This window comes from Zosterops lateralis (genome assembly GCF_965231275.1).
Source record: "Zosterops lateralis genome assembly, chromosome: 16".
Taxonomy (NCBI): domain Eukaryota; kingdom Metazoa; phylum Chordata; class Aves; order Passeriformes; family Zosteropidae; genus Zosterops; species Zosterops lateralis.
In genome coordinates this window covers 6,901,437-6,927,413 of record NC_139776.1, presented here as the reverse complement: position 1 = coordinate 6,927,413, position 25,977 = coordinate 6,901,437, and the positions used below count along the sequence as shown (strand labels likewise).

General features: G+C 50.9%; 1 protein-coding gene across 1 annotated transcript; it reads left to right on the top strand.

The window, feature by feature from the left end:
• The first annotated feature begins 8,829 nt into the window (after positions 1-8,829).
• TCEA2 (transcription elongation factor A2) lies at positions 8,830-24,113 on the top strand. The gene is made up of 10 exons (XM_083873087.1): positions 8,830-8,997; positions 11,441-11,503; positions 12,093-12,198; positions 13,291-13,381; positions 18,362-18,495; positions 19,933-19,989; positions 20,708-20,862; positions 21,195-21,341; positions 23,170-23,241; positions 23,821-24,113. Exons 1-10 carry the CDS (start codon positions 8,929-8,931, stop codon positions 23,827-23,829), a joined length of 903 nt encoding a protein of 300 aa, XP_083729213.1. The 5' UTR covers positions 8,830-8,928; the 3' UTR covers positions 23,830-24,113.
• Positions 24,114-25,977: the final 1,864 nt, after the last annotated feature.

Sequence of the window (25,977 nt, the reverse complement as noted above, 5' to 3'; positions counted from 1 at the left end):
TTTAACTTAGCATGAGACATGTCCTCACTGGGCAGCAGTAGATGGCAGATGGCTGCTGGCTGTGCCATGCTCCCCTCTTCTCTTTCTCCTCTTTCCTCTCCCCTCCTCTCTCTCTCCACTTCCCCTACAGCCCCCACTCCAGTGCTTTCTGCTTGGGTTTTCCATGCACTGGCTGGTTTTTGCTCACAGGAAGGTGACTGCCTGGTTTCCGAGCATCACCACAACCAGGCCTGGAGGAGGAGGAGACCTTTGCAGCATCCCTGGAAGAAGAGGAACACTACAGCACCCCAGGAAGAAAGGGAGCCCTTTGCAGCATCCCTGCAAGTGACAACCTTTGCCAAAGCTTGGAGCCCACCCCACTGCACACAGGATCTCTTCAGGCCCTTTAGAGAGAACAATCTCCTCAGCAAATGGCAGGGTGTATCTCTGACGGAGTGCTTCTATCCTCAGAGAGAATAATAGTAATAATTACAATAATAACAACAAATAGTAATAATTACAATAATAACACTAAGAATAAAGAAAAGGACATGAGAGCATTCCCTCCTTGCCAGCAGAGGAACAACTTTTGCTTTTAGGTGCTGCACTGGGGATATTAAGGGAAGGGAAGGGAATGTGCTGCATTTCCAGCTCAAAACCCCAAGAACGGTGACATCCCTTCCATAAGTTGGCCTAAAAACGAGATTTTAAAGCTTCCCACAGGCAGCATCATTTTCTTTGATTTCTGATTTCAGAGCATCCTTTGTGCTGCAGCTCGGAAAGCAGCAGTGAAATCGCCCAGCAGCAGAGCTGGAGCTCAGGGATGCCGGGAGCAGTCATGGAGGGGTTTGGCACAGGGATGCAGGGTGGGATGAGGAGGGCGCTGCGGACCCCCAGGGCCGTGCCGATGCCGGGGATCCCCGCGGCTGGCGGAGCGCAGGGGGCCGGGGCAGGAGGGAGGCGGCAGGGAAGGGCTCCAAGGGAAAGGCTTTGTTCCCGGGCCAGCCGGGAGCGTGCGAGGGCCTCCGGGCTCCAGCGTTTCTCCTCCACTTCGCTCCTGCTGTGTGCGGGAGCCGAGCCAAGGTGGAGCACGGCGGGGTGGAGCGGGTCCCTGAGGAAGGCAGGGGACAAGGGACGGCCGTGCATTTGGCCCTTACATTGCCTGGGAAAGCAGCTCTGTCTTTCCATCTTCCCCCAAGGCTCTTCTCTCACCCAAGCTGAGGCTGTTTCCCAGGCTGCTTGCCCTGAACACCTCCACCTCTGCCCTTTGCCAGCGACCCCTCTTCTTGGCCCATGGAGCCCGTGGATCTGCAAGCTCAGGGGAAGGATAAGGAAAGGCTCACGACAGAATGGCCCTCCGTGGAGAGCTCGAGCTGGAGAAATAAGGTTAAAGGCTCTTATCTGATGGAGCTGCAGCCTTGCCAAAGCCTGTTGCTATCAGCTCGGGACACATGTGCTATTGGCAAAGCTTCGGGGACACAATAATACAAACAGTTTTCATTGTCGAGTCAACAATGATGGGAGAAGGAGCCTGGTGCTATTACCGGTATAAAAGGCACTGTAGGAAAGCTCAGGACAGGAGGATGCAGTCGGGATCAACAGCAGGGTTTAGCAGATTACAGTTATATTTGTATTCGGGAAGGAGAAACCTTCCATCCCCAGTGGGCTGGAGCCAGAAGGATGGAGCCAGCAGTGGGGGTTTAGGCTGCAAGGAAAAACTCTTAGAGCAGCACTGGAAGCAGCTGCAGCAAAGTGCTGATGGCAGCGGGTTTGGACAAGGGCAGGTTTGCAGCATATCAGCCCAAGGTTGTGCTCTGCTCATGAGGAGTCACTCAGGGAAAAACTCACGGCTGCAAGGCAAGAGAGGCTGTGCAGCAACAGCCCGAGGCTTGCACAATCCTCCACATTTTCAGTAAAAATTCTGTTTATTTGGAAAAGCCAGTGTTTGCAGGGTGGGTGATATGGCACACACCGTACCCAGACCTTGCTGTCACCTGGGCAGATTTGAGGATGATGGGGAGAAGGTGGGTGCCCCCACAGGGCTGGTGAACAGAGGCCAGGCAGTACCTGCATGTTTCACAGGCATCTTTCCAACACCTACATTGCTTACCCCCACATTCCTTCTCCTCAGCCTTCCTGGCCCCTGTTAATCTGAACGGGGCATTTTTGGAGAACAGACACCCCCATGCCATCCCATCCCATTGCCTTGGATGTGGATGACAAGGTGATGGGGAGCATCCCCTCTATTATGGCAGTGAGGAAGAGGATGCAGATTTGCCAGCTGTTGTGCAATGGTGGCAGGAGTCAAGCATCCATCTATCCATCTATATCTATCTATCTATCTATCTATCTATCTATCTATCTATCTATCTATCTATCATCTTTCTATCACCTCAGGCACAAAAACCTCCCACCATGGGGGGCCGTGGGAGGCTGAAAAGCCGGACAGGAGGTCAGGAAATTGTTGGCTAATGTCAGGGACCGAGTGGGGCCAGGGTGGCCATTCCCACCGGGAGCGATGATGTCAGGCAGCAGCCGGGGCCAGGAGGCAGGAAGCCCAACGCAGCCAGCGAGTCTGTCCTCCTTGGCCTTCCCCATGTGTTTTCATGAACAATGCACCTCGTGTCAGGGACACTGGGGAGCAGGTCCTCCTTCACTTGGGACACTGCAAGGCTCATCCTCCTGCACTGGGAAAACTGTTGCACCATTCCAGGTGCTGCTCTTTGCTCATGTGGGCTCTGGGATGGTGCTGGTGTTGCACCTCTTGCATGGGGATTTGGTGTCTGTTGCATTGCTGTCAGGTGTAGAGGTGACAGCTCTGCTGTTGTACTATGCTGCTTCCCTGGGTGGCACATCTGGCCCTGTGTGCGGAGAAGACAGGCTGGTGAGCTCCAGAGGAAGTGCCTGGAGAAATAATGGCCCTGCTAGCTGCTGGCCCTCTCTCACTTCCAGCTCGGGCTGGGAGAGGGCAAATACATGCTTCAAGCATCCAGCCATGCCTGCTACGGTGTCCAGATATTCCATCTGGAAGTGGAAACAGCAATTACTCAAATGTGACAGGAAAGGCTCTGGTGGACTGAGACACTTAGGGAAGCTGTGAGATGTGGAAAATCCTCTCCAGGCTGCAGGTCCCTGCTGAGGTGAGGAGTGTCCATGGCCCTGCCCAGGCAGCTGGGGCTTACTTTTGCATCTTGGCCCTTTTGTGAACTGGGCTGGCATTCAGAGCGGTCAGGGGCTGCAAACAAGGTGGCTGGGACTGGGCAAGACACCTGGTCACAAACAGCAAGAGGGAGAGGGACCTGCTGAGGCCAGCGAGCTCATGGGTGGCCCCAAAGACTCGAGCTGGGCCTCTCCCTCCACCCCACCCAGCACACCCTTGTTTTCACGGAGGTGCCTCCGCGCTGGGGCCGCCTTTGCCAGCGGCTGGCAGCGATTGCTGTGCTGGTGCCGACAGGCCGGCTGGCATGCTTTCCCCCAGGGAGGCTTTAGCAGGAGGCTGTGCATTTCTGGGAATTGTGTTGGTTATTGTTCGAGCTGCAAGTGTGCGGCGCGCTGATGAGATCAGGGCTCGGTGCTCGGTGCTGGGGCAGCGGAGCCGCTGCAGAGACGCTGATGGGGCGATAAGCGGGGCAAGGTTCTTATCTGTGCTCCCATCGCTGCCGGGAGCAGAGGGCACGGCACAGCCGTGGTGACCTGGCTCTGCTCGATGTGAGGAGGGAACATGCTGCCTTCACCCTCCGGCAAACCACGGCTGAACTGATGAGGTTATTTCAGAGATAAGGCCCCAGCTCTCCTCGCTGAGCCTCTCCTTCTTCCCTCTGTGCCAGTCAATCCCTGTCTCCAGGCCCTCTGAGGTCTCAACCCCAATCCTGTCTGCTCTGCCGCATCCTTGCTCCTTTGCTGACAGGACACAGGTCCGGCTGATCCCAAACTCTGTGGGAGACAGTATCAGAGCTCTGCCTACAAAAGCACTGAGAGAAAGGTGCTGGGGTGTTTAAGCCCTTTGCAATCCTTTGCTGTGGCTGAACTGAGAGGAGTAGGCATCCTCCATCTCAGGAGGATGCCTCCTTCCACACACTGTGGCTTTTGACACAGAGCAAGTCACGAGATGCTGAGGTCAGACCTGCTGCCACGGAGGGGCACTGCCATCCAGAGAGCTTCCCACTGCCCGGGTCTGGAGATCACACGGGTGAGCAGGGACAGCATAGGAAATGCTACATGGGAAAGCCCTGTGTGGGAGCCCAGGAGCCCCTGCCTTCCCACAGCAGACTTATCAAGGCACCAGTTCAGAGTGGTGCTTTCCATGGGCCAAAAGGGAAGTGCATACACACCAGACTTCTCGGGGTCAAGGATGCTGGGCAAGCAGTGAGAGGAGAGGCTGCAGGGGGCAAGGGAGGGAACTAGGGCGTGGGGAAGGAGACACAAATAGCAAAATGAATGGCTTGAACTTCCTATGTTTTATGGAGGTGAATAAAAGGAGACCGAGAGGGGGAGAGAAAGGAGACCTTAGTGGCTGCACAGGCTCTCATGCTCACACAGGCCAGCCCAGACCCCAGAAACTGCTGGTGGCTGATGTAGGGTGGCAGCCTGCACCCACTTGGCTGGCATGGCTCTGGGCTGACTGCTTTTCTAGCCCAGTGTCCCCTGGGGGCATCTCACGAAGCGTGACAGGCTGCTGCTTAGCATTTATTTCTCTCCCTGTCATTATTATTTTGAACAGCAGCCAGTATAATTAAAATCGTTAGGAGGAAGAGGTTTAGGGAAAATCCAAAGTGTCTCAGAAGAGCATTTGCAAAGCTGGAGGTCCAAACTCCACCCTGGCACTCGCGATGAGCAGGGCTCAAGGGAGCCATCATCTCCTCTGCATCCTCCCTTCCATGCTCCCCATTTCTCAGCATGGCAGAGGCTGGGCTAACACACAGGGTGGTCCTGGCCACGTTCCCCTTGCAGCAGCTGCCCACTGTAGTCAAATCCTGGAGCTTTTCCTGGTGTAGGACTTGTCCCAAGAGGTGCAGATGGCTGTGTCCCCAGGCATGGGTGCTCACCTGCAGCTCCAGGACAGGATGCAGGGAGTAGAGGACATGGAACCTCTGTGGGCTGCTCTTCCAGAATGACATGGATGAATATTAAAATATCTTGTGGGAACCATGATGCTTTCTGTTGTATTAGGGGGTCTGTGCCACAAGAGGAGAGGCCCCTTGGGTCCTCAGAGGAGAAAACAGATGGTCTGTAAGACAGAAATGGAAGTCACCATTCATACCACATTCTCCAGGTTTCCTAAGTGTTTGAATGGAGGATTTGACTGCTCCAGGGTCAAATGTCCCCAGTGCCAGGACTAGGAGATTAAGGACATCAGACAGCTGCAGCAAGGAGAGGAAGAAAAGGCAGATCCTTGCCTCCATTCCAGGGCTGGCACAAGTGCATAGTTAGAGGATCAGAGTCAGGACCCCTCCAGCCAAAGCAGGCTCATGAGGGTGAAAAGGAGGGGAGACACATCAAAACCCCTCTCCAAAATAAGTGCTGCTCTGGCAAAGCCTATGGCAGCTGCTCCCATCTCTTGCCTCAGCATCTACCAGCTGCTGATTGTCTGTTGTTTTCTGGATGGGGTCACTCATTACCAGCTCAGAGTCCAGTGTGTCACCTGGGACAGGCAGTCCCCCAAGCAGTGACCCAAGGCTGAGGTCCTGGAGACCTGAGCACCCCTGAAGTTGGGGGGTGTCTCAGGACAGAGCTCTCCTATGGGCTTTGTGGTGGGTGGATGGACAAGGCAGGCCCAGGAGTGCCTCTCGTCTCTGCTGTTTCCAAAAGTGGACCAGACCAAGCCTCTGTGGCTGGGAGCAGAGAAAGGGTGGGGTTTGATGGCTGATCTCCAAATGACTTGAACTTACTGGGGATAGTGGAAGCAGGGAAAGCTCATCCAACTTGATCCAGCCCATTTGCTGTGTTCAAATTTGCTGAGAGTCGCTTGGGAAATACAGTAGCCCAGTGGAAAAAACAGGTGAGATTTTGTGGGGTTTTATTTTGCAGGAAACTTCTCCTAGCTCTCCCAGATCTGCCTGCCAAGGGCAACTGCCAGTGAGGCACCACACACAGAGACTTTCAGGGAGTCTCTTGGTGTGCAGGGGTCAGCAAAAGCCCCCTCCCAGCCTCTCCCTGAAGGACTCGCCCCTGCTCTGTTTTTAGCACATTCAAGTAGCTGCTTTCACAAGAGGTAAAAGAAAGTTCATGGATCCGTTGACAGATCACCCCAAGCGGGAATTTCTCTGGGAATTCCTGCAATAGCAGGTTGGCTCCCGCGGAGGTGGAGTTTCCTCTGGATCTACCTCCACCCAGGCTTGGGGAGCGCTCTGGCCACCGGCTCCGCGCTTGGGGGGCTGGGCTGAGCGACGCCACCGCTGCTTCCCAGCCAAGGTCAGCCAGAAACCCTCCCCGCTCTGCAAGCGCCTGGGCTGTTGTGTCCTGTTAACCCTTGGGAAGAGCGGAGCTACAGGCCAGCAGGGTCGGGCTGCAGAGCTGGCCCGTGCCCACGGGCACACAGGGACAGGGGACATGCCCGGCAGGCACATAGGGCTGCAGGCATGAGGATTTCGTTCCATTCTGTCCCTTGGGGACCCGCTGCCAAGCAGTGGCGGGCTCTGGGTGAGGCTGGGTGCCCCTGCAGGAGGCCAGCACTGGCAGGGTGATGGCTCCTGCTCGAGGCAGGGAGCGACGGGGTGATGGTGCTCGGCATCAGTGACTGTGTGCTCTGGAATCTGAGACATGTTCCCGGCCATACTTGTGGTCAGGAACCATCTCTGCGTTGCAGCGACACAAACCACACTGACAGTGGCAGCACTGCCGCTCGAGCGTGTCTCTGACGCCAAGGACTGGTGTGACCCGACCCCACACACGGGACAGGCAGCTGCCCATTTCCAAGGACCTACAGAAGGTCCCCTTGTTGGGAGTTGTTTCCTCCTCCCTAACAGAGGTGGGCTTCTCCAAAATGGCACACCCTGACTCCACAGCCAGACCCTGCCAAGGGTTGGAGGGCTTCCAGGTGCTGCACAGGCTCCAGACTGTGGGGTGGAGGGAACTCATGTTCGCAAACATGTGGCCAAGCCAAGAAATTTCAAGATATCAAGCCAGGGAGAGGGTCCGGGGCTCACATTTAGTCTGGGGCCACCTTTGCTGATTTAGGGATGAACTGACACGTGTCTCACACATCCAGGGAGCAGCTCTTGCTCAAGGGGATCTCAGAGCTCTGTGGTATTCCTATAGATCTCCATGGTATTGCTATAAAGGACAGCAAGCTGGCACCTTGCTAGTGGGCAGATTTGGGGGTCAGCCACTTATCAGAGCTTTAGCACTTATCTATTCAATACTTCTCTCTCTGGAGGTATTCAAAACCCATCTGGACAAGTTCCTGTGTCACCTGCTTTAGGTGATCCTGACTTTGAATGGGGGTTGGATGATCTCCAGGCCCTTGAACCCTACCCTATCCTTGTGATTCTGTAACTATGCCCTCAGCGACTCAGCCGGCTCAGAAGAGAGTGCAGTTGGAGATGAGTGCTGGGAATTCTGGTTCCCAAGACCTGACTGTGCATCCCGAGGCCACAAGTAGCAATATCGCTGTGCTTCCACAGCATCTGCAGCTCCATCGGGGCAGGACACGGCCGCTCTTCACCAGCACAGTCAGAGCCTTCTCTGAAACATCGGAGCTTGGCGAGGGCTGTGCATGGAAGTTCTCCCTCTGCCAGGAACCAGCTGGAGGGAGCGACAGCGCTGAGCAGCAGCTCCCGGGGGATGCGCTGCCCTCGCACAGTGTGCGAGTGCCATCTACAGGGGGTCCAGCCCGGCCCCCCCAAACACCCGTCCTCTCGCCTCTGGTAACTGCTGTCCAGTCCCCAGGGCCGTGTGAGGGGCACAGCCTCGGTTTATCCAGGGAGCGGGGCCAGCACTGCTCCGAGGGCTCAGCACGGCCATGGGCAATAGTCACTGCCACAGACCGGCTCGGGGTGGAAGGGGCCTGTAAGGCTCATCTTGTTCCAACCCTCTGCCACGGGCAGGGACACCTTCCACTATCCCAAGCTGCTCAAAGAGCCATCCAACCTGGCCTTGGACACTTCCAGGGATGGAGGGGCAGCCACAGCTTCTCTGGGCACCCTGTGCCAGCGCTGTCACCACCCTCACAGCGAAGAATTTCTTTCCAGCGCGACATCTAACCCTGCTCTCAGTCCGCGTGAAGCCGTTCCTCCTTGCTCTGTCACTTCAGCCCCTTGTCCAAAGCCTCCCTGCATCTCTCTACGAGCCCCTTTAGGCACGGGAAGGGGCTTTAAAGGTCTCCTGGGAACCTTTTTTCTCCAGGCTGAACCCCGCAGGTCTCAGCCTGTCTCCACTGCAGAGGTGCTCATTATCTCCGTGGCCTCCTCCGGACCCGCTGCAGCACTTGGGACACGGCTGCTCCTGCCGTGTGGCGGCACAGGCCCGGCGGTCCCTCAGCCCCGGAGGTCCCTCAGCGCCAGGGGTCCCTCAGCCCCGGGGGTCCCTCAGCCCCGGAGGTCCCTCAGCGCCGGGGGTCCCTCAGCGCCGGGGGTCCCTCAGCCCTGGGGTCCCTCAGCCCCGGGGGTCCCTCAGCGCCAGGAGTCCCTCAGCCCCGGGGTCCCTCAGCCCCGGCTCCGCTCCGAGCCCCCACCGCGGGGCGAACCGCAGCCCCCACAGCGCCCCCGGCGGCCGGGCGGCACCGGGCGGCAGGGGCGCGGTGCACGCTGGGAGACGAAGTCCCGCCCGTGGGCTGCTCTCCGGCAGGCGGCGGGTGGAGCTGGCGTCCCGAGGACTACAACTCCCGTCGTGCCCCGCGTGCGCCCGCCCTGACTGCGGCACCGGGGGCTGAGGTGGGCACCGGGCACGGACCGCAGCTCCCCCCGCCCGGACCCCCGTCCGGCCCCGGTACCGACCCCGGGGAGCGGCGCGATGGGCGGGGAGGACGAGATCGTGCGCATTGCCAGGCGCCTGGACAAGATGGTGGCCAAGAAGAACGCGGTGAGTGGCGGTGACAGGGCCCCCGCAGCCCGGTTGGGGTAGGGGGCCGCCCCCTGCCCCGGGCTCTTGTCTGGCGGACGCGCCCCCTCCTCTTCCTTTCCGCAGGATCCCCTCCTCGCTGCTGCGCTGGTGGGCACCTATCTCTCCCTCGGTGCTCGTTGTGAGGGGCCTCCCCCTCTCCAGACCTCATTTTGGGGGGCTCTCTTCCAGTGCCGCCCCTGTCATTACATCGTGCTGGAGCAGAGGCTCCCCCCATTAACGTGGGGCTCCCTCCCCCAGGCCCCCTCGCCCTCTCCTTTCCTCATCCTTTGCGGAGGTACGGGATCCACCCACTGCCAGTTATTGGGCGGGCAGCCCAGTGTGCCCCCTTGGGTGCTGTGGGAGCCTCCAGTCCCCATCCTGAGCCCCCCAGCCGAGCCTTCAGGCATCCCCAGACATCCTCATCTCAGCCCTTCGGGGCTCCCCCTGTGCCGCCTGCCCGGTGTTCTCCTCCTGGAGCGCATCCTCCGCCCTTCCCCTGTCCCATTGCGAGGCCTTTGGAAGGGGAGTCCCCACCAGCACTGGCCTGGGGCTCCAGTTTGCCCTCGGGGAAAACTCCGGTGCTGATGGATTTGCTTCCTGCATCTCCATCCCATAGCGGCACTACTGCTCACTCCGGGGCCTCTGGAGTGTGGCCGAGCTGCTGTCTGCGCTCGGGGGTCTCACAGGGTGTGCTGTGACCCGTGTGACAGCCTGGGGGGAAAGGAGCCGGTATTTTCCAGCTTAATATGGGCTATATCAGTGCTTGTAGGAACACAGTGACGTGCAAGTGCTAAGGCAGAAAGCTGTCAAGGGTTTGTGATGGAGGTAGGCTGTACATCTGTGTTTGGGGTGGGGGAGAGGGATTTTGGGGCTGGGGAGGGCTGTGGGGAGTGGGAGATGATGGGTGAGGGGAGAAAGGGATTAGTGGAGTGTGATATTCCTGTGGTGGGATGCTGGGTGCTGTTATCACATGAACTTTTGGATGTTGGACTGACCCTGCCAGCCGTGGGTAGGGCGAGCACTGTCACTTGTCACTTGTGTCGCTGTTGGAACAACCCAGGGAAGTGTGTTTGCGCTAAAGTGCAGCTTTGATGTCCATTCTCACGGGTGGTGTGTTTTCAACATCAGTGTTGAAATAGGAAAGGAGCAACTTTGTCGAATTTGCTTCCAGCTTCATTGGGAAAGAAGCAGCTTCTTACAGGAGGAGTATGCAACATTTCCTCTTGGCTGGCATTGAGATAGTGCTGAACTGCAGCATGTTGTGTGTTGGCTAATCTTAGAACTCTTCCTGCAGGACAGTTTTCTGGGGTACCTGTTTGTTGCTCTAGTTTTTTCGTGGTTTCTCATTTACTGGCATTGTGCTGGGTGGCTCCATTTGGAGTCAGGAATCACCGGGTCACTTTGGGTGTTCAGGGCTGGAGGAAACGGGAAGGTGTGAAAGTGCCTGAGGGGGAACTCAGTCGTTCTGGGTACGGTAAATGTGTGTGGTTTATGCTGGTGTGAGTTGCTTGTGTGCACACTGAGAGCTTTGACTCTGCTTTGATTTTGGCATCTGTTCTGTAGGGTGGATTGCAGCTGGATTGCTTCCTGGGATGAGTTGGAAGCAGCTCTTCTGCATCGAGAGGACGGGATGTGAGGACAGGGCTGGCAGTGCAGGCAGCTTTGCTTCCCTACAATGGTGGCTGTGCAGGCCTTGTGCTGTAACTGGGTTTGGAGTGGTCGGTGTTGTAAATGAGCTGCTAAATGTGAACACTGGAAGCCTTGTTTGAGGGAAGGGGGTTGGGAGGAAGGAGGCACTGAATGGAGACAGGCCTACGCCAGGCTGGGATGTGCTAGAGGGAGACAAGTGATTTCCATTTCTCTGAGTCACTGCCAGTTTTAGGTATCTACAGATTCCTAGTCTGATTTTTCCTGGTCCTGAGTTCTGGGATGTAGAGATGATGATGTAAGGAGACTTCACAGAAAAGTTTCAAGTGACCAACTCTTTCAGCATCACATCTTGCTGGCTTTGCTCCTGGTCTCAGCTTTTGTCCTGAGCAGAGTGGGGGCTCTGGAATATGAAAACTAGGAAACAGCTATATGGAGTCACTGACATTTATAATTCAGAGTATGTTTTTCAGGTCTTAAAAATGTTCAGCGTGCCAGGTAAGAATAATAAACTAATGCTGCACTTGCACCATACACAAGCAAGGACCTGTAACACTCCAGTGGTCTTCTGTTTTGCCCATTCCAATAATTCAGGTGCCTTCAGGTTGCAGGATCTACTGTCTGCTTGGGACAGCAACCCCAGCAGTGAGCTTGCTGTTGTTTCAGGAAATGCTTGTTGATGTTTTTCCCTTTGAATTCAGCTTTCTGTGTCTTTTCCCAAGCTGTTGAATTTCTTTAATAAAAGCTGAGGCACTCTTTTTCTTTTCCTCTCCAGGAAGGTGCAATGGATTTACTAAAAGAACTAAAAACTATGCCTATGACTTTGGATTTACTGCAGGTGAGTTGCACAGTTATGGTAAAAAACTGAAGTTTGCATCTGGATGAGTTCAAAATGTTGTCTAAATAAACTTAATAGATTTCCTCACATCTCTTGCCTCATGCAAAGAATCAAAATAAACATTAAATCAAATAAAACAGTGCAGAAGTTGGGTTTTGGATGGGCAATTAAAGAGCTCTGGACTGCAAAAAGAGGAAAGACTGGATTTAAAGTAGCAAACACAGAGGGCAGTCTTGGGAGAAGTTCTTTGTAATGTTGATATTTAGGACTTAGGGGAGGAGTGAGCAGAATTACAATTTGGAGGTTGTGATGCATCTCAGAGTTTTTCACTCTAAGCTTAAATGTCACTTACAAGTGTGTAGGGAAGGGATTTGTGGGAGATTGGATGTGTCTCGTGTTTAGCTGTGCAAGCTGGAGAGTGTCACCTCGCTCTTCCAAAGTTGTAAGGGTCAATGTAGAATCATTCTGCAAGCCTTTGGATACTCCTGTCTTGGTCATGGCTTTGACTTTGTTGTGGTTATATGAGATTTCAGTTAATAATTAATAATGGATCTGTTCTGGAGTGATTCACGGGGGTGTTCCCTTGCAGTCCACCCGCATTGGGATGTCGGTGAATGCACTGAGAAAGCAGAGCACAGATGAAGAAGTGATATCACTTGCCAAATCCCTCATCAAATCTTGGAAGAAACTTCTAGGTAAGGAAATCAGCATGTTCCTGTCAGATTCAGCTTGTGAACAATCTGCCTTCAGTGGGAGGTTGAGTTTTTTGGGAGAGCTTATCTCTTGATCTGAATAAACATTCTAGCAAATCAGCCTTTACAATTCCACCCTCTCTGTCTTTCGAGTTTTGTGTCCTATCATGCATCCCCCTAGATTTAGCTCCTGTGTAGCCAGCTCATCATTGGAAGAGCATTGAAAGCTTCAGGACTATTAACTTATGCCTCCTCACGTAATAATTAGCAAGTTATTTGTAGAAACAATATCTGTGCTCTGAACTCTCTGCTCCCACTTGTGCTCTGTGCGGCATTAACACCATGTGTGCTGTCAGCCTCGTGCAACAGCTCAGGAAGGGAAGTGCTGGAATGCATTTTGAGTGGTGAGTTAGAGAATGATCTTAGTTCACCATCTCATAGATAAACTCACACGGACCATTTCCAGCTGGGGAGGCTCTCCTAGTTATGGGCTCCCATTTCTTGCTAGGCTGGATGAGTGTTAAAAGGGCTCTTCTCCCGTCCTGTCTGGATTGTTACTCCTCATTAGACTGGGTGTGTTTTGGCTAGACTCAGACAATTTACCTCTGGGTCAAACTTTTCCTACAGTGTCATGAAAGTCCTCTCCACGGTTGTGCTGTTGACTTTCAGCAACACTTGGGAATCAGAAGAAGCTGTACTTCCACAAGGACCAGCCTGTCCTGGCCTTTCAGCTGGTGCTGGCTGGAAATTCTGCTTTTAGTTGTGCTTGAGAGAACTTGATCTAATCCCTGCTCAGCAGCCCTTGAAAGAAACTTCTGTGAAGAGGCATGTCTTGTGAGGAAGCTTATCTCCCAGGCAGGCTGATTGTTCTCTAGTTTGGTGGGGAAAGTTTTTTCTTGAATTAGTTTCTACTTGGAGGCAAAGAAAAGGTCTGTTGGAAAGCAGGAAGGCCATAAAAGCATTTTCTCCTGATTCTTTTTTGGGAGGATAATAACTTGCTTTAGGCCAACAGTGGGTAGTGTGAAAACATTGAGGAGTATAGGCAGGGCTGTAGCATAAAGAGCAGTTATGAACTGATTTCTCTTTTGAACATAGATGCCTCTGAGGAAAAAAATGAGGAGAAAAAGAAAAGCCTGTCTTTGCCAACATCTTCCTCCAGGGAGACTGGTAACTCAAGAGACCAAAGGTAATACTTCCCTTTTACCAAAGATGACACTGTTAGAGAATTTAAATTTTCTTAAGGCACCTTACTTTAATTTTTATTTTTAAGAGTCAGGAATTTTGTGTAGTCAAATTTCTGGTCAGAGACACTGGAAGTGTTTCTTCTTCAAGGTTGATATATATGGTTATTAATCAACTGTAATGCAGAAAAACACATTAAAAATACAATGGCTTTAGTGAGTCTTTAAATTTTATTCATATTTTATTTAATGTTTTTTACTCTTGCTAATGTGTTGTTTTTTCTAGTAGTAGATCATTCCCCTATTCTTTTTATGTTGCTTTTTTTTTGCATTTTTGTTTATTTCTAACTTCGAACTACTTAGAATGAAGATTATTTTTGGCCTTTTCAGTATCAAGTGATGGATGGGATTGATTGATACAGTACTAAAGTAAAACTTCCATTTCTTTGTCCTTGAAAAATCCCAGGAGTCCCCTTTTCCCTGTGGCTGATGTCCCCCAGCTGGCAGGTCAGCTGCTTGCTTGCTCCTTGCCATGCCTTGAATGCTGCATCCTGTTTCCACTGCCTGTGACTGCAGTTGTTGAGTGCAGACAGTGATCAAAGGGGAGGGGGAAAATGGGATTTAAGGCTTTGTTCTAGAAATTTCTCCCAGCCTCAGATCCCAAAAGGGTGTGTGCTTCCTAGATTTGGCTCTTAAGTGATTTAGCCAATTTCCCAAATTTGACAGAAGATTTAGAGTATTCAGGCTGTAGTACTGCTGGCTTTCAGGATTTTTCATGTTTGCAGCCTTTGTTGGTCACTTTCTTGTCACTTCTTTGTTTTTGCTCAGCTCTCTCAAGGCTTGGCACTTCAGGGTGAGCCTTTGCAGCTCGATAGAGAGCGGCTAATGGAGAGAAGGCTGAGCTCCATGACTTTCGATGATTGGTATCTCTGGTTATCTTGCTTCCATAAAATGGGAAAAAGGATTTGCTAAGAATTGCAATGAGAGGACTTGAGAGACTTCACAGCCAGGATGGAGTTCAGTGATGCAATGCAGGATGGGAGCCAGGGCTGTCCAGATCTGTGTGGGATTTCACTCAGAACAGGATCCTGGCTCTAGGCACAGAGGCAAAACCCCTCCTTGCTTTGTCACTTATCATGGGGTCTGTGGAATGGAGTTGCCTGGCTCGTGCTGCAGATACTGCAGTTTTGTGGGTTTTTTTTTAATCCTTGATGGTTTTTTATGTGTATTCAGCCTCCATCTTCTGCCTAGCAAAGCATCCTCTTGGCTGTGAAGGATGAACAGAAGCCAATGGATTAGTGCAGCCTAGACCAGGACCAGGGGCCAGCTCCTGGTGTCAGTCTGTTGAGCCAGGCTCTCTTCCAGAGACAGGAATGTTTTTTCTCCAGTCCTACAAAATAAACTACTAATCTGCCTTAAAAAAAAATAATAATTTATTGGCAGAGGAGGGTCTCTGTTCTTTGAAGCAGAGACTGCAGTGGAGTCAGACTGGTTGCTCAGTGTGTGTGAGAGCTGGTTCAGATGAGGCTGCTGTCAAGACACCAAAGAGATCAGTTTGTATTCAGATATCTCAGCCTCTTAGTCTGTTAGATTTTGGCTATGCCTTCCATTTTTGTCAGGGAAAAATACTTGACTAACTCTTAGCCTGAAACTCATCTTGCTTTCTGGAGCACAGATGTAGAAATCCCTGTGTAGTGACTGGAGCTATCACTGCAAGACCTGAAGGCTCTGAGCCAGCCAGTGTGGAGCTGGCACCTGTGAATTTAGATGCTGCATTACTTTAATCCAAAGCATATTCTGTTGTGCTGTAGAGTTTCAGATCCATAGTGTAGTACATTTTAATGGGCTGTGTCTAATGTTTCTGTCTCTGGCAGCATGAGGGTTTTTTTTTTCCAGGATTCTCTAAACTGCCTTTATTAGGTTTTGTATCTGTGGCCTGAATTTAGCTCTTCTGTGGGATTTTCTTCCAGTGCAGCCCTGAGTTCTGCTTGCAGTCCCTGGCTGCTGCTTTGTCACCATTTTGTTCCAGCATAGCCTTGTTTTATGTATAAACTTTTGCTGCCTGGATAGATTTACAAGCTCTTTCTCCTGTTTAACAGGAACAGTGTGAACCACAAGGATTTCCTGAAATAAGTCTTCTAGGTGTGTTTGAGCTCTATTTCCCAACTATTCTATTTATAAACTAACCTCTAAACCTTAATAAATAATTTTCTGTCTCTGGAATGGCTGAAAAGTCTGTTTCATCTAATTCTTGAGGGATCAACTCTCATCTCAGTGCATGGATGATGTGTGTGTGTGCAGGCAAATGTATTTTTCCTCATCAGCTAACAGAAGTGGGACTACCATGCATCTTGTTGAGCTTTTTTCCACCCCCAAGAAATAAACATCTAAATATTCAAGTAGATAACATTTGCAGATAGAACCTGCCTGAAAATCAAGTATTACCTCTGCAAATACAGATTTGAAGACCTGTGTTTGAGGATTCATTGTAGTGGAGGTCGGTGTTCTGAGTTCACACTGAGGTCACCGAGTTCATACACAGGGTTTTGCTCTGGGAAACCTGTGCTTGTTTCTTGCAAAATTTAAATCTGGAAGAGCTCTCAGGGAAAATTCTCCTGCAGCCCCTTCTCAGCACAGCACAGCCTCTTCTCAAGCTGTCCCTAGCAGGTTTTTTCAAGCTTTTTGACAACCCTAGAAAACCTCAGGGCAAGGCATTTCCACAGCTGCCCTTGGCAGTATTTCCAATTCACAACTCACCTTTACTGTTTAAAACTTACTCTCAACCGAAACCTATCTTACTAAACCCATTTCTACATCCTTCTGTGGCTTTTTTCCTACAGTCTTTCTTTGTAAGGAATTTCAGGACTTGTCTCCTTTAAGTTTCCCTTGCCACAAACCACCCATATTCCTTCAGTCCTTCCTTTTACTGTAAGTATGTTTTGCCTTTGTCCTTTGGGGAAGTCTAATTTTTCCAAACTATTTTATGTAACATGAGAAGCTGTGATTTTTTTTGGATGGGTTATTCCTGAATTATGGGTTATTCCTTAGTGTATGCTCTGGTATATACACCCCCATGAGTGCTGCCTGTGATTTGTGTGTAGCTTCTTAAGCACAAAAGTACCTGATGGCAGTTTCTACATTCCAGATGGGAGAAAATCATCATCTAATGGATTATTTACAGGCTAAGGTGTTTCTTCTTTTTGTAACATGTGCAGTGTAAATCCTATTGAATGTTTTGAGCTGTTTGGACACAAATCTGTTCTTTAATAAGCTCCTGCAGCACCGACCAGTAAAACCAGCTGGTAAAAAGGGGTTTTATTCAGCTACTGGTCAAACAGAAACACAGTGAGCTCACAGTACAATCTTACTCTCAGAGTGCATCATCTCCTTCATATGAGCAAGAAATCAAAGTTCTGCTTTGGTTTGACCTGAACAATTTGCTGAAGGTTCACTGGTAGGATGCTTCTGAAAAGGGCTTGGCAAGGCTCTGAACTGTGGAAATCCAGGAGCCCCAGTGGTGATCTGTGGGATTTGAGCCAGACTGGATATGACCTTAGTCACAGGAGCTCCCAGGATAAGTCCCTAAAGTCGTCTGGCTCAGTTTGTGTGGCAGCAGATTCAGAAGGTTTCCAGCTTAGTGCTGTTTTTTTTGTGGGCTGACTAATCTCTTCCAGGGCAGTGTAGTGGAAGTGCTTGTTCATAACAAATTAATTTTTGATGGCAAAGAACTGGAAGTAGTGACCCAGCTTAACAAAAATTGTCAAGCCACTTAGATCTTCAAGAAGATACTGCTAGCATGGCATGGTGAAATATTGAGGTTTCTTTTTTTCCCTTTCTGTCTCTTTGTGCAATAATGGTACCACGCATTGGCCATAAATACAGGGAATTTTACAGACAAATCACCAAAGCCAGAGCAATCTCTGCTGAAAAATAAAATTGCTGTTCTGCTGTCTAGATTTAGGGGGGAGAACAAAGCTCTAGAAAATCATCTGTGAATCATACTAACTCAGATCTTTAACCAGCAGTATTTGCAGGGCTGACTAACGCCGTGTGCAGATGTTAGGCTTTCTGAGTGCACAGCCAGCTGAGCTGCTCATTGAGGTTCCTTCTCTGCATGCAGACCCTGCAGCAGTGACTCAGCCTGCCCACATCATCTGCTGGTTGTGCAGGCAGGTCTCCATCCAGCTCCCCTGGCAGGTGACCCGAGTGAGTCAGCCACAGAGGGCAGATGTTTGCATTCCCTTGCCTGTGCCTGTGATTGCTCCAGGTGGAAATGGAGTTATTTTTGAGAATGAAGCAGTATTTCTTAGTCCTGTGCTAGCCTGGCACCTGTATGAGCTGTGTGTGGCTGTGTAGGGGTGCTCTTCTCTGAGATGAGTAATCAGTGTCTTGCTCAGATTACAGGAAAAAGGAAGAACCTTTTATGTGCTACACTTTGTTGGTGATGTTTTTTAAATCAAAGCTGAAGGAGCCATTTTCTTTTTTTTTCCCTTTGTTTTCCTCAGCACAGCTCCTTCTTCTGGAGCTTTCTGCTGAGATCAGTTATAGGCCTGGTGTCCTGCAAAGTTAAAGTGGAAAGGAGTACCATGAATCTGCACTGCACTGCCAAACAGAGAGAGTGCTGATGGTCTCAGATGTCCTGAGTGTATTTGGGTTACTGGTGGTGTCCAACAGAAATGTTTTCCCATGATGTCCAGTGGTGCAGCAGCTGATACGTGCTGAATAACACAAGATGGTTGGCAGGGTTGTTCATGGATTAAACCTCTGCTGGTAGCCAGCAGTGTCCAGAGGAGAGCTCGTGTCTGGGCTGAGGGCATTGGCTGCTGTGTTGTGCTCTGTGCTGGTTTGGGATAATGACTTTGCACTGTGTTCTGACTGGTTCTGTATTATGATTAACAGGATGCTTGGCCACATACCTGCTGCTCCTTTTTCTGCTCTCAGTGGCCCAAACTGAGACATTCTGACAGGTGAAGTTTTTCTTTTAGCTCCAACAAGAGGCAGGAGCCTCCAAAGACTCCGACCACCCCCAAAATCACCACCTTCCCTCCGGCCCCCGTCACCTGCGATGCTGTGCGCAACAAATGCAGGGAGATGCTGACAGCAGCTCTGCAGGCTGATGGTAAGTGCTGGAGGAAGCCCTACATTGCCCTAAGTGCTTCACAGCTCCTGGACCATTCTGACTGAGACTGTCAGTGCCAGCTGAGCTTAGATACACTGTTCTGGAGCAGCCTTGTCAAAGGATTATTGCCAGCAGCTCAGTCTAGCCACTGGTCACCCCTTTGATGGACTGGTTGCTGTTGCAGCATTTTCAGACACTTACACAGGGACCTGGCTTGAGCTGGAGGCATCACAATGTACCAAGCAATGGCTGTTAAGAACAAGGGGTTTGTCACACAGGGTTACTTGGGCTCTTCTGCTCTGCAACATGGGGTGGTCTGTCCAGAAGTTTAATCTTTCAGGTGTTCAGGGGTTTGCTTCACTTTCTAGATCTTTTCTGATTGCTGTAAAGTGAAGTTGTCTTCCCTGTCACCCTTGGGGCACAAAGTGAAGCTGTAACTCACTACATGGACTTCGTAGGAATGGTGCTTATGCCAGTCAGAGTCTGCTGTCTGAGTGCTGCCTTTGCAGGCAGGAGCTCCTTAAATATTGTGGTCCTCTGGATCTGGGGTGGAACAGATCCCTCTTGCATTCATACTGTGCCATCTCAAGTGAGAGGCAACTGCAGGTGCTCAGCATGTCTAGAAATTTGAGCATCTGGTTGTGTCCACATTGCAGATCCCTTTAAAACATTGGGGTCTAACACTGAAGAGTCTTACTAATTTGGAGCCAAGGAATGTAGATGACAGATGGAGAAGTTCATGAGGTCTTTGTTTCTGGACTTCCTGTGCATGTTTTTAAATGCTGCATTAAATGTTTTGCACAGCTTTTAGAAAAACCCTTTCCATACGAAATCTTGGAGAGAGTTCCCTTGAGCCTTTCCCTAAGCTCAGCTGTGCCCTACCTTCCCTGCTTTATGGTGTTGGTTATCATACTGGCTGTCCAAGTCCATGGCAGTTATGCACTCTGTATGATGCTGTTTAATTGGTGTGTGGGAGAAGAAGGGGAGGAGCAGACAGTCCTGAGGTGAGATGAGAAAGGAAGGCTTGATCCTGATGCTGCACATCTCCAGGCCCTCCCAGATGGCTGGTCTGAGTAGAGTTACCTCTCATTGAGGTGAATATCTGATGAAACTCAATTCCTGCCTATGTATGTTTGATTTCAATTATATGAAAAATATATTGGAAAACTAAGTTTTTGGGCCAAGACTGTTGTTAGCTTTATCTCATGCAGTCCATATCCTAGAGAGGCACTGGGCACAGACTGGCTAGATTAATCTGTTTTCATCACTGCCCTTTTCCAAAGGGTCAAAGAGTAGCAAGAGCAAAGGCCAGGATGCCATTTGATGGGAAGAGCATGTGAATCAAACCAGCAAACAGGTTTGTAGCTCAGAAACACTGAGCCTGGGGAGCCCTGGCTTTGTTGGAAGCACTGAGCTCGTGTTTCTGCTCTCTTACAGACGACTACATTGCCATTGGTGCCGACTGCGAGCACATTGCAGCCCAGATTGAAGAGTATATCCTTGCTGTACAGTGCTGCCTTGAGGGCCTGCATGCCTCCAGCAGTGAAATCCATGTGCTCAAAGGAAAAATGGGACTGTCTGTGCATAAATGTTTCTGCTGCAGCTTGTCAGGGTTTTGGGTCTGGTTCCAGCTCTGCTTGGCTGAGTCCTGGGTCACTAAGGAGCTACCAGTGTGGAGTTGGGAGCTCAGAGACTGTAATCCTTAGTTTGTCCTTCCCATCAGAGTGCTGTTTCCTGCTTTTGATTCTACTTCCAAATACATGCAACTTCCCTGTGCTCCCTGTTGAGTTGAGTGTGCTGATCTAGACAAAAGCAATGGAAAGGATGGAGCAACGAGGATCCAGTTCCATGTTGATGTGAGATAGGCCTGATGAGAGGAGTTTGCTTGGTTTGGGAACTGTGGGGTTGGAGGTGCAGCTGAGCTATCTTAGTGAAGGGGTTTGTGGCTGCCTTGCTGAGAGAAAGGGGAGGTTGTAGAACCTGAGCATAGCTGAATATTTCCAGCACAGTGAAAAAGCCCAATCTGGAAGCCTCTGGACTTTGGGATTGTATAAAGCTGCTCTCAAATCCAGCACTGACCTCCCAGAGCAGATGCTGCTGTAGGGTCCCAGCACCTCCTTCCTGGCAGTGGGTGACAATCCCTGCTCTTCACGGGTGGCTGGGAAGTGCTTGATGCCCCTGGGTTGGTTGCAGGCTCCTTGACTGCCCTTACGCATCTACCAGGATGTCAAGAACACTGACATGAAATACAAAAACCGCGTGAGGAGCCGCATCTCCAATCTGAAGGACTCCAAAAATCCTGAGCTGAAAAAGAACGTGCTGTGTGGGGCCATCACCCCTGAGCAGATTGCAGTGATGACCTCGGAGGTGAGGGAGCCTGAGGAGCAGGGTTTGCTTCTTAGAGGGCACGTGTCCTGAGGCTTAGCTGGGCTGCTGCCAGGGTTGCAATTTTCTCATTAGCTGCTGTCAGAGTGCATGGAGTGAGCTTGTGATGGGGTTTGCAGTGTGGAGAGTGGTTTGTTGGGCCTTCACATCATCCCAGGGCCCTGGGTATGAACCAGAAACCAGAATTGGAACAGGCTTTCTGTCTTAATGCCCATCTGTCAGGCTGTCTTGTTGTCCTGTTGGCCGTTTCCACTGCAGTGGGTGTGGTGGTAAAACTGGGCAGATGTGGTTTTATTGCTTTTTTTTTTTTAAAGGAAATGGCCAGTAATGAGCTGAAAGAGATCAGGAAAGCCATGACAAAAGAAGCAATCCGGGAGCATCAGATGGCCAAGACAGGAGGGACACAGACTGACCTCTTCACCTGTGGGAAATGCAAGAAGAAGAACTGCACCTACACCCAGGTTGGTTTTCCTGCTCCTGTCCTGGCCTCTGCACAGGACATGATCTGTCATGGTCATGAGCTCGCACTGCTCCATGACAGGCCCTGCAGCACAGCCCAAATTTTGCTACTGCTGGATAGAAAACACTCGAGGCTGTCTAAAATGTACTTTTGCAAGTGTTTCTGTAAGCTTGTGTAGCTTTTTGGCTCACTTGTACAAGAGCTGGAGTTGTGCAGCACTGAGGAAGCTTTCAAAAGTTCAGCAGTGCTCTACACTGAAAGCAGGTGCTGAGAATGCTGGGATTCAGGCAATAAAGGAGTGGGTAGAGAAGAGGCTGCAGAAACTGAGTCAGACATGTTGATGGTATTAAAAGTACAAATTAAGAATATAGATAACCTGCAGCTGGATAAGTCTCAAGTTATTTAAAATCAAATAGCATGGAATGGGTGAAACAAAAGGAATAAATGAAACTGTAATGTGAGCAGACAGGATTTTTCTTCCCCATGACCAGCTGCTGGAAGCCTTGTGCATTACCAGTGCTTTTTAGCTCCCATGTTCGTGCCAGGCATCTGGAGATAAATGTGCCTTCGCTGTGAGTCAGTGGTTTAGAATGTGCAGATACCCAAAAATGCACCAGCAGCCACCAGATTGCTGCTGAGTGACTGCGCACAAACTGCGTGTGCAAGTGCCGGGTGAGACTCCTGCATCTGCTTGGACTTGACATACAAACACATGGGAAGAGAAGGAGATCCAGGAATCTGACCAGGGAGTTTCCTTTGGCACAGCAGCAGCCTTGCATCCCACAGGCTGGCTCAGGGAGAGGCCAGCACTCTGCCAGTGCTCCCAGTAAGCATTCCTGGGCTGTCCCAGCACCTGGCACTGTCTCCACCTGTGGAGGACTTGATTTTGACTGTCTGGAATTTAAGCAGGAGACAGCAGTGTCTTCTGAATAGAAATATCAGGAGGTTTTCTGTATTTTGATTTGTTTTCTAGTGAAATCACTAGTGGGTGATGAGATGTAAAGCCTCAAGTAGATGAACTGGCATTTATGAGCATGTTGGAAGCAGACAGTAAAGGGGGAGAATTACAGAATTTAGCTATCCAGCATTCTTGCAAAAATGGTTAATTTGCATAACGCAAATACCGTGACTCTTGCACATTGGGTAATTACACACGTAGATCACCATAATCACCCCTCAGCATAGTTCTGCCTGACTAGTGTGGGGAGCACCAGTATTTTCAGTCTAGATCTGCCTTGTGGTATTCAAATGCCACGAAAATCTGGTTTCTAGTAAAGTATGTGTTTCTGGCAAGAGCCAGTCAGAGGCAGCAATCACATCTGGGTTAAATATCAGAGTTCCTTAATGGCTCAAACACAAACCAGACTGGAACTGTGCAGAACCTGGTAACCCAGAGTGTGTTCCTGTGAGGCCAGGATGTGGGACTGCTCTGTAAATGGGAATGGCTTGAGTGCTTTTTTATGCTCTTGTACTTGGGACTGAGGAGTTTGTCATGGCAGGGCTGGCCACATCCCTTCCTGGGGGACAGTTTGGGGAGAGATTTGCTGTGAGAATGTCCACCTCCAGAGTCACCTGCAAGAAATGGGCAGCAGATTGGGCGAGGAGGGAAATACACTGTCCCAAAACTTGTCACTGAGGTAATGCCAGGCTGAAGGGGCTCATGATATGTGTATGTGTGTACTGTGTGTGACACAACCACCAGACCTACTGTACTGGAAAGCTCCTTTTGCCATCCCAGTGATTTTGTGAACCCAGCAGGAATCCCTGGAGGGCAGAGGGACAGGGCCATGTGTGATGCTCAGCTCTCACATCCCTTGTGTCCCCCGCAGGTGCAGACCCGCAGCTCCGATGAGCCCATGACCACCTTCGTCGTGTGCAATGAGTGTGGGAATCGCTGGAAGGTACCGCACCAGGGCTGTTACTGGAACTGAGGGGGATTGGGGTGGCTGCACACACCATGCTGCAGGCACTTGGCTGCTGCTCAAAGCTGCTTGCCAAACCCTCACTGGCTCTAGAGAGTGACCCTCTCCCCCAGCACAGAGGCAAGAGCTTCTGGGTTCATCCCTGCAGACCAGCTGGGGTCAAGTCTTACTTCCACATTCCTACATTCCCTTCTCTCTCCTCATATCCCTTCTTCCATAAGCTGCTTTACAGTGCTTTCCATGCTGCCTCTGCCCTCTGCGCACTGAGAGACAGTGGTGATGATGTTCAGGATTTCAAAACTGCTCTTTCATGCTGAGCACAGAGCTCAGGGGTGAGCAGAAATCTCCTGGTCAGTGGTGAGCAGAAATGATGCCACTACAAAGTGCCAAAGAGCCTCAGCAAGAGATTCACATGGGAGCTCCCTTTTGCTCCTTCTTCTGAGAACCCCCTAAGCCCTTACCAGCTTCTGAAACCCCCACACTGGATCCTTACCTTCTTCTGCAGCTCCCCTTGGCAGTGAGGTTTCTAACTGGGGTTTAAACTCCCTTCTCTTGCAGTTCTGCTGACATGTGCCATGGCCCGAGAGCGGCAGCCAAACGCAGACCCGAGCGCAGCCTCCACACGCCGGCTCCCACGGCAGTTGTGTTTTGTGTCCCAGTGAGTTTGCATTGTCACACGCCGAGAGCAGCAGCAGGGAGGCCTGGGCCTCGCAGAGAGCCACAGCCCTGGGCTGACAGGTTGGCAGGAGAGCTCACTAAACACACCCAGTCATTACTTTCTCATCTAAGCCAGTACGGTCACTTTCTCTTCAAAACTAATATTAAACATTTTTGTCAGTTTCTGACTTTTATTTCAAATGTGTGTGGAGCACTTTGTTTTTCCAGCATGGGAACTTGACAGGCAGTCCATGTCCAGGTGGCTGAGGACTGAATGATGCCTGGAGCAGCAGAAAGTGACATATGACTTGCAGGCACACCCTTGGTGTGTGAAGGCTTGTTTCTGTCACCTCATGGAATCTCAACCACTGGGCCAAGGCCTAGGACAGCTGAGTGGGCAGTACTGGTGATGGGACACAGCTTTTGGGACAGAAATCAGATGTTGCTTTCCATCTTGGCAGGATTCACTGGATTTTGCACTGATTCCTTGGCATTTTGAGCCTTTAAATGCCAATAGCATTGGCTGCTGCAAAGATAAGAATGTACCAACCAGGTTGTAACAGACTGAAAGCAGGGTGACACCAGCCATAGAAAATCCCACCCCAAACTGTTCAGAGGGGGTCCCAGGTACTTTCCTGTTTGTGCTCTGCTTGTAGCTTGACAGCTGAAAAACAGCCTGGAGTTTCAGAGGGGCTTGCTGGAGAGGCTCAGGAGAAGGGAAAATGCTGCAAATACAGGAAAATTTTCAGAGGCTTGGATCTGGACAAGGTAAGGGCTACATGGATGGGTAGGAGCTGTTAGCATTTGGCTGTAGAAGTGGAGGAGGTCTGAAGCAAGCTCAGAGCTGGTTCTTGGAAGGGGTTGGATAAGGAAAGGATCCTGTAGCAAAGCCAGCCCCAGATGTGCAGATGTGACCCTGTGAAGGAGACCTGCAGAATCAGGCTCCTGGGAGCTAACTAAAACCTGGTGGGGAAATTCCATCTGAGCTCACAACAGCTTTCAGCCAGACTTAAAATCCCTCTTTCCTTTTCATAGCCTTTAACTGGGGTGATGCAGCACTTAGGGGACCCCAGCAAGGTCTGTGGGTCTGAGGCTGCCCAGGAGCAGTGCTGTGTCCTCAGCTCATGCTGATGGGCAGGGCAGGAGCATTTGCAGCCACATCTCTCATGGCATCGCTTCCCTCTTCCAGAGTGAAAAACAAGTATTTCCACTGGCTTCCCAGCATGCCAGACAGCAGACATTGAGCAGAGACCTCGGAGATGTTTGGAGAGGAGTAAGCAGCCACATGAAAGCAGCGGAAAACGTGCTCCCAGCCCCTTTGAGGGCTGTGCTGCTCCGGAGGCAGGGATCCCACCAGCATCCTTCGCTCAGGGCTTTCACTTTACAGGGTGCAGCCAAGTCTCCCAAGAAGGAAAATATTCAAAGATGCTGACAACTCCTTTAAGCCTCACGAGTCTTGTGGTGAATGGGATTATTCAAGCCAGGCTTGGGAGGGAGCAGTGTCCTCGCAGTGATGCTGAAAAAAAAAGCTTCAGGATCTGAAACCCATGCTGACCACAGCACTGGCTCGTGCACTGGGAAAGGGAGCCAGCTCTTTACCAGTGCCTCTTGTCTTTCTTCTTGTGTGCCCGTGAGGAGCAGAGCTGAGCTTGTGTACAGCCTTCTGATACTCCTGAATTAGGTACCAAGAGTCCCAAGCAGGAGTTTGGGAAAAGCACCATGTCATTTTACAGTGTCATTTTATGAAATAACACCAAGGAGAGCCAGGGAGGGGAAGTACACTGGATAAAGAGGTGTTTCAGAAGTAAAGATTTGCCTGTAAGGTGTTTAAAAGGGATTGGGAGCAAGAGAAAAACTACATTATCTCATGGCAGTGGGGTCTTCCCTGTGGTTAGTCCTCTGTGGTGTGTGGAGGGGCTCTGACCCCCTGCCCTGCTCTTGAACAGCTACAGGGATGTTCAACCTCTGACCCTCAGGCTGGGGCCACGTTTGAGAGTATTTCCTTTACTCACAGAATAAACCCAGAACTAAAACTTCCCCTGTGCAGGGTGGGGATGT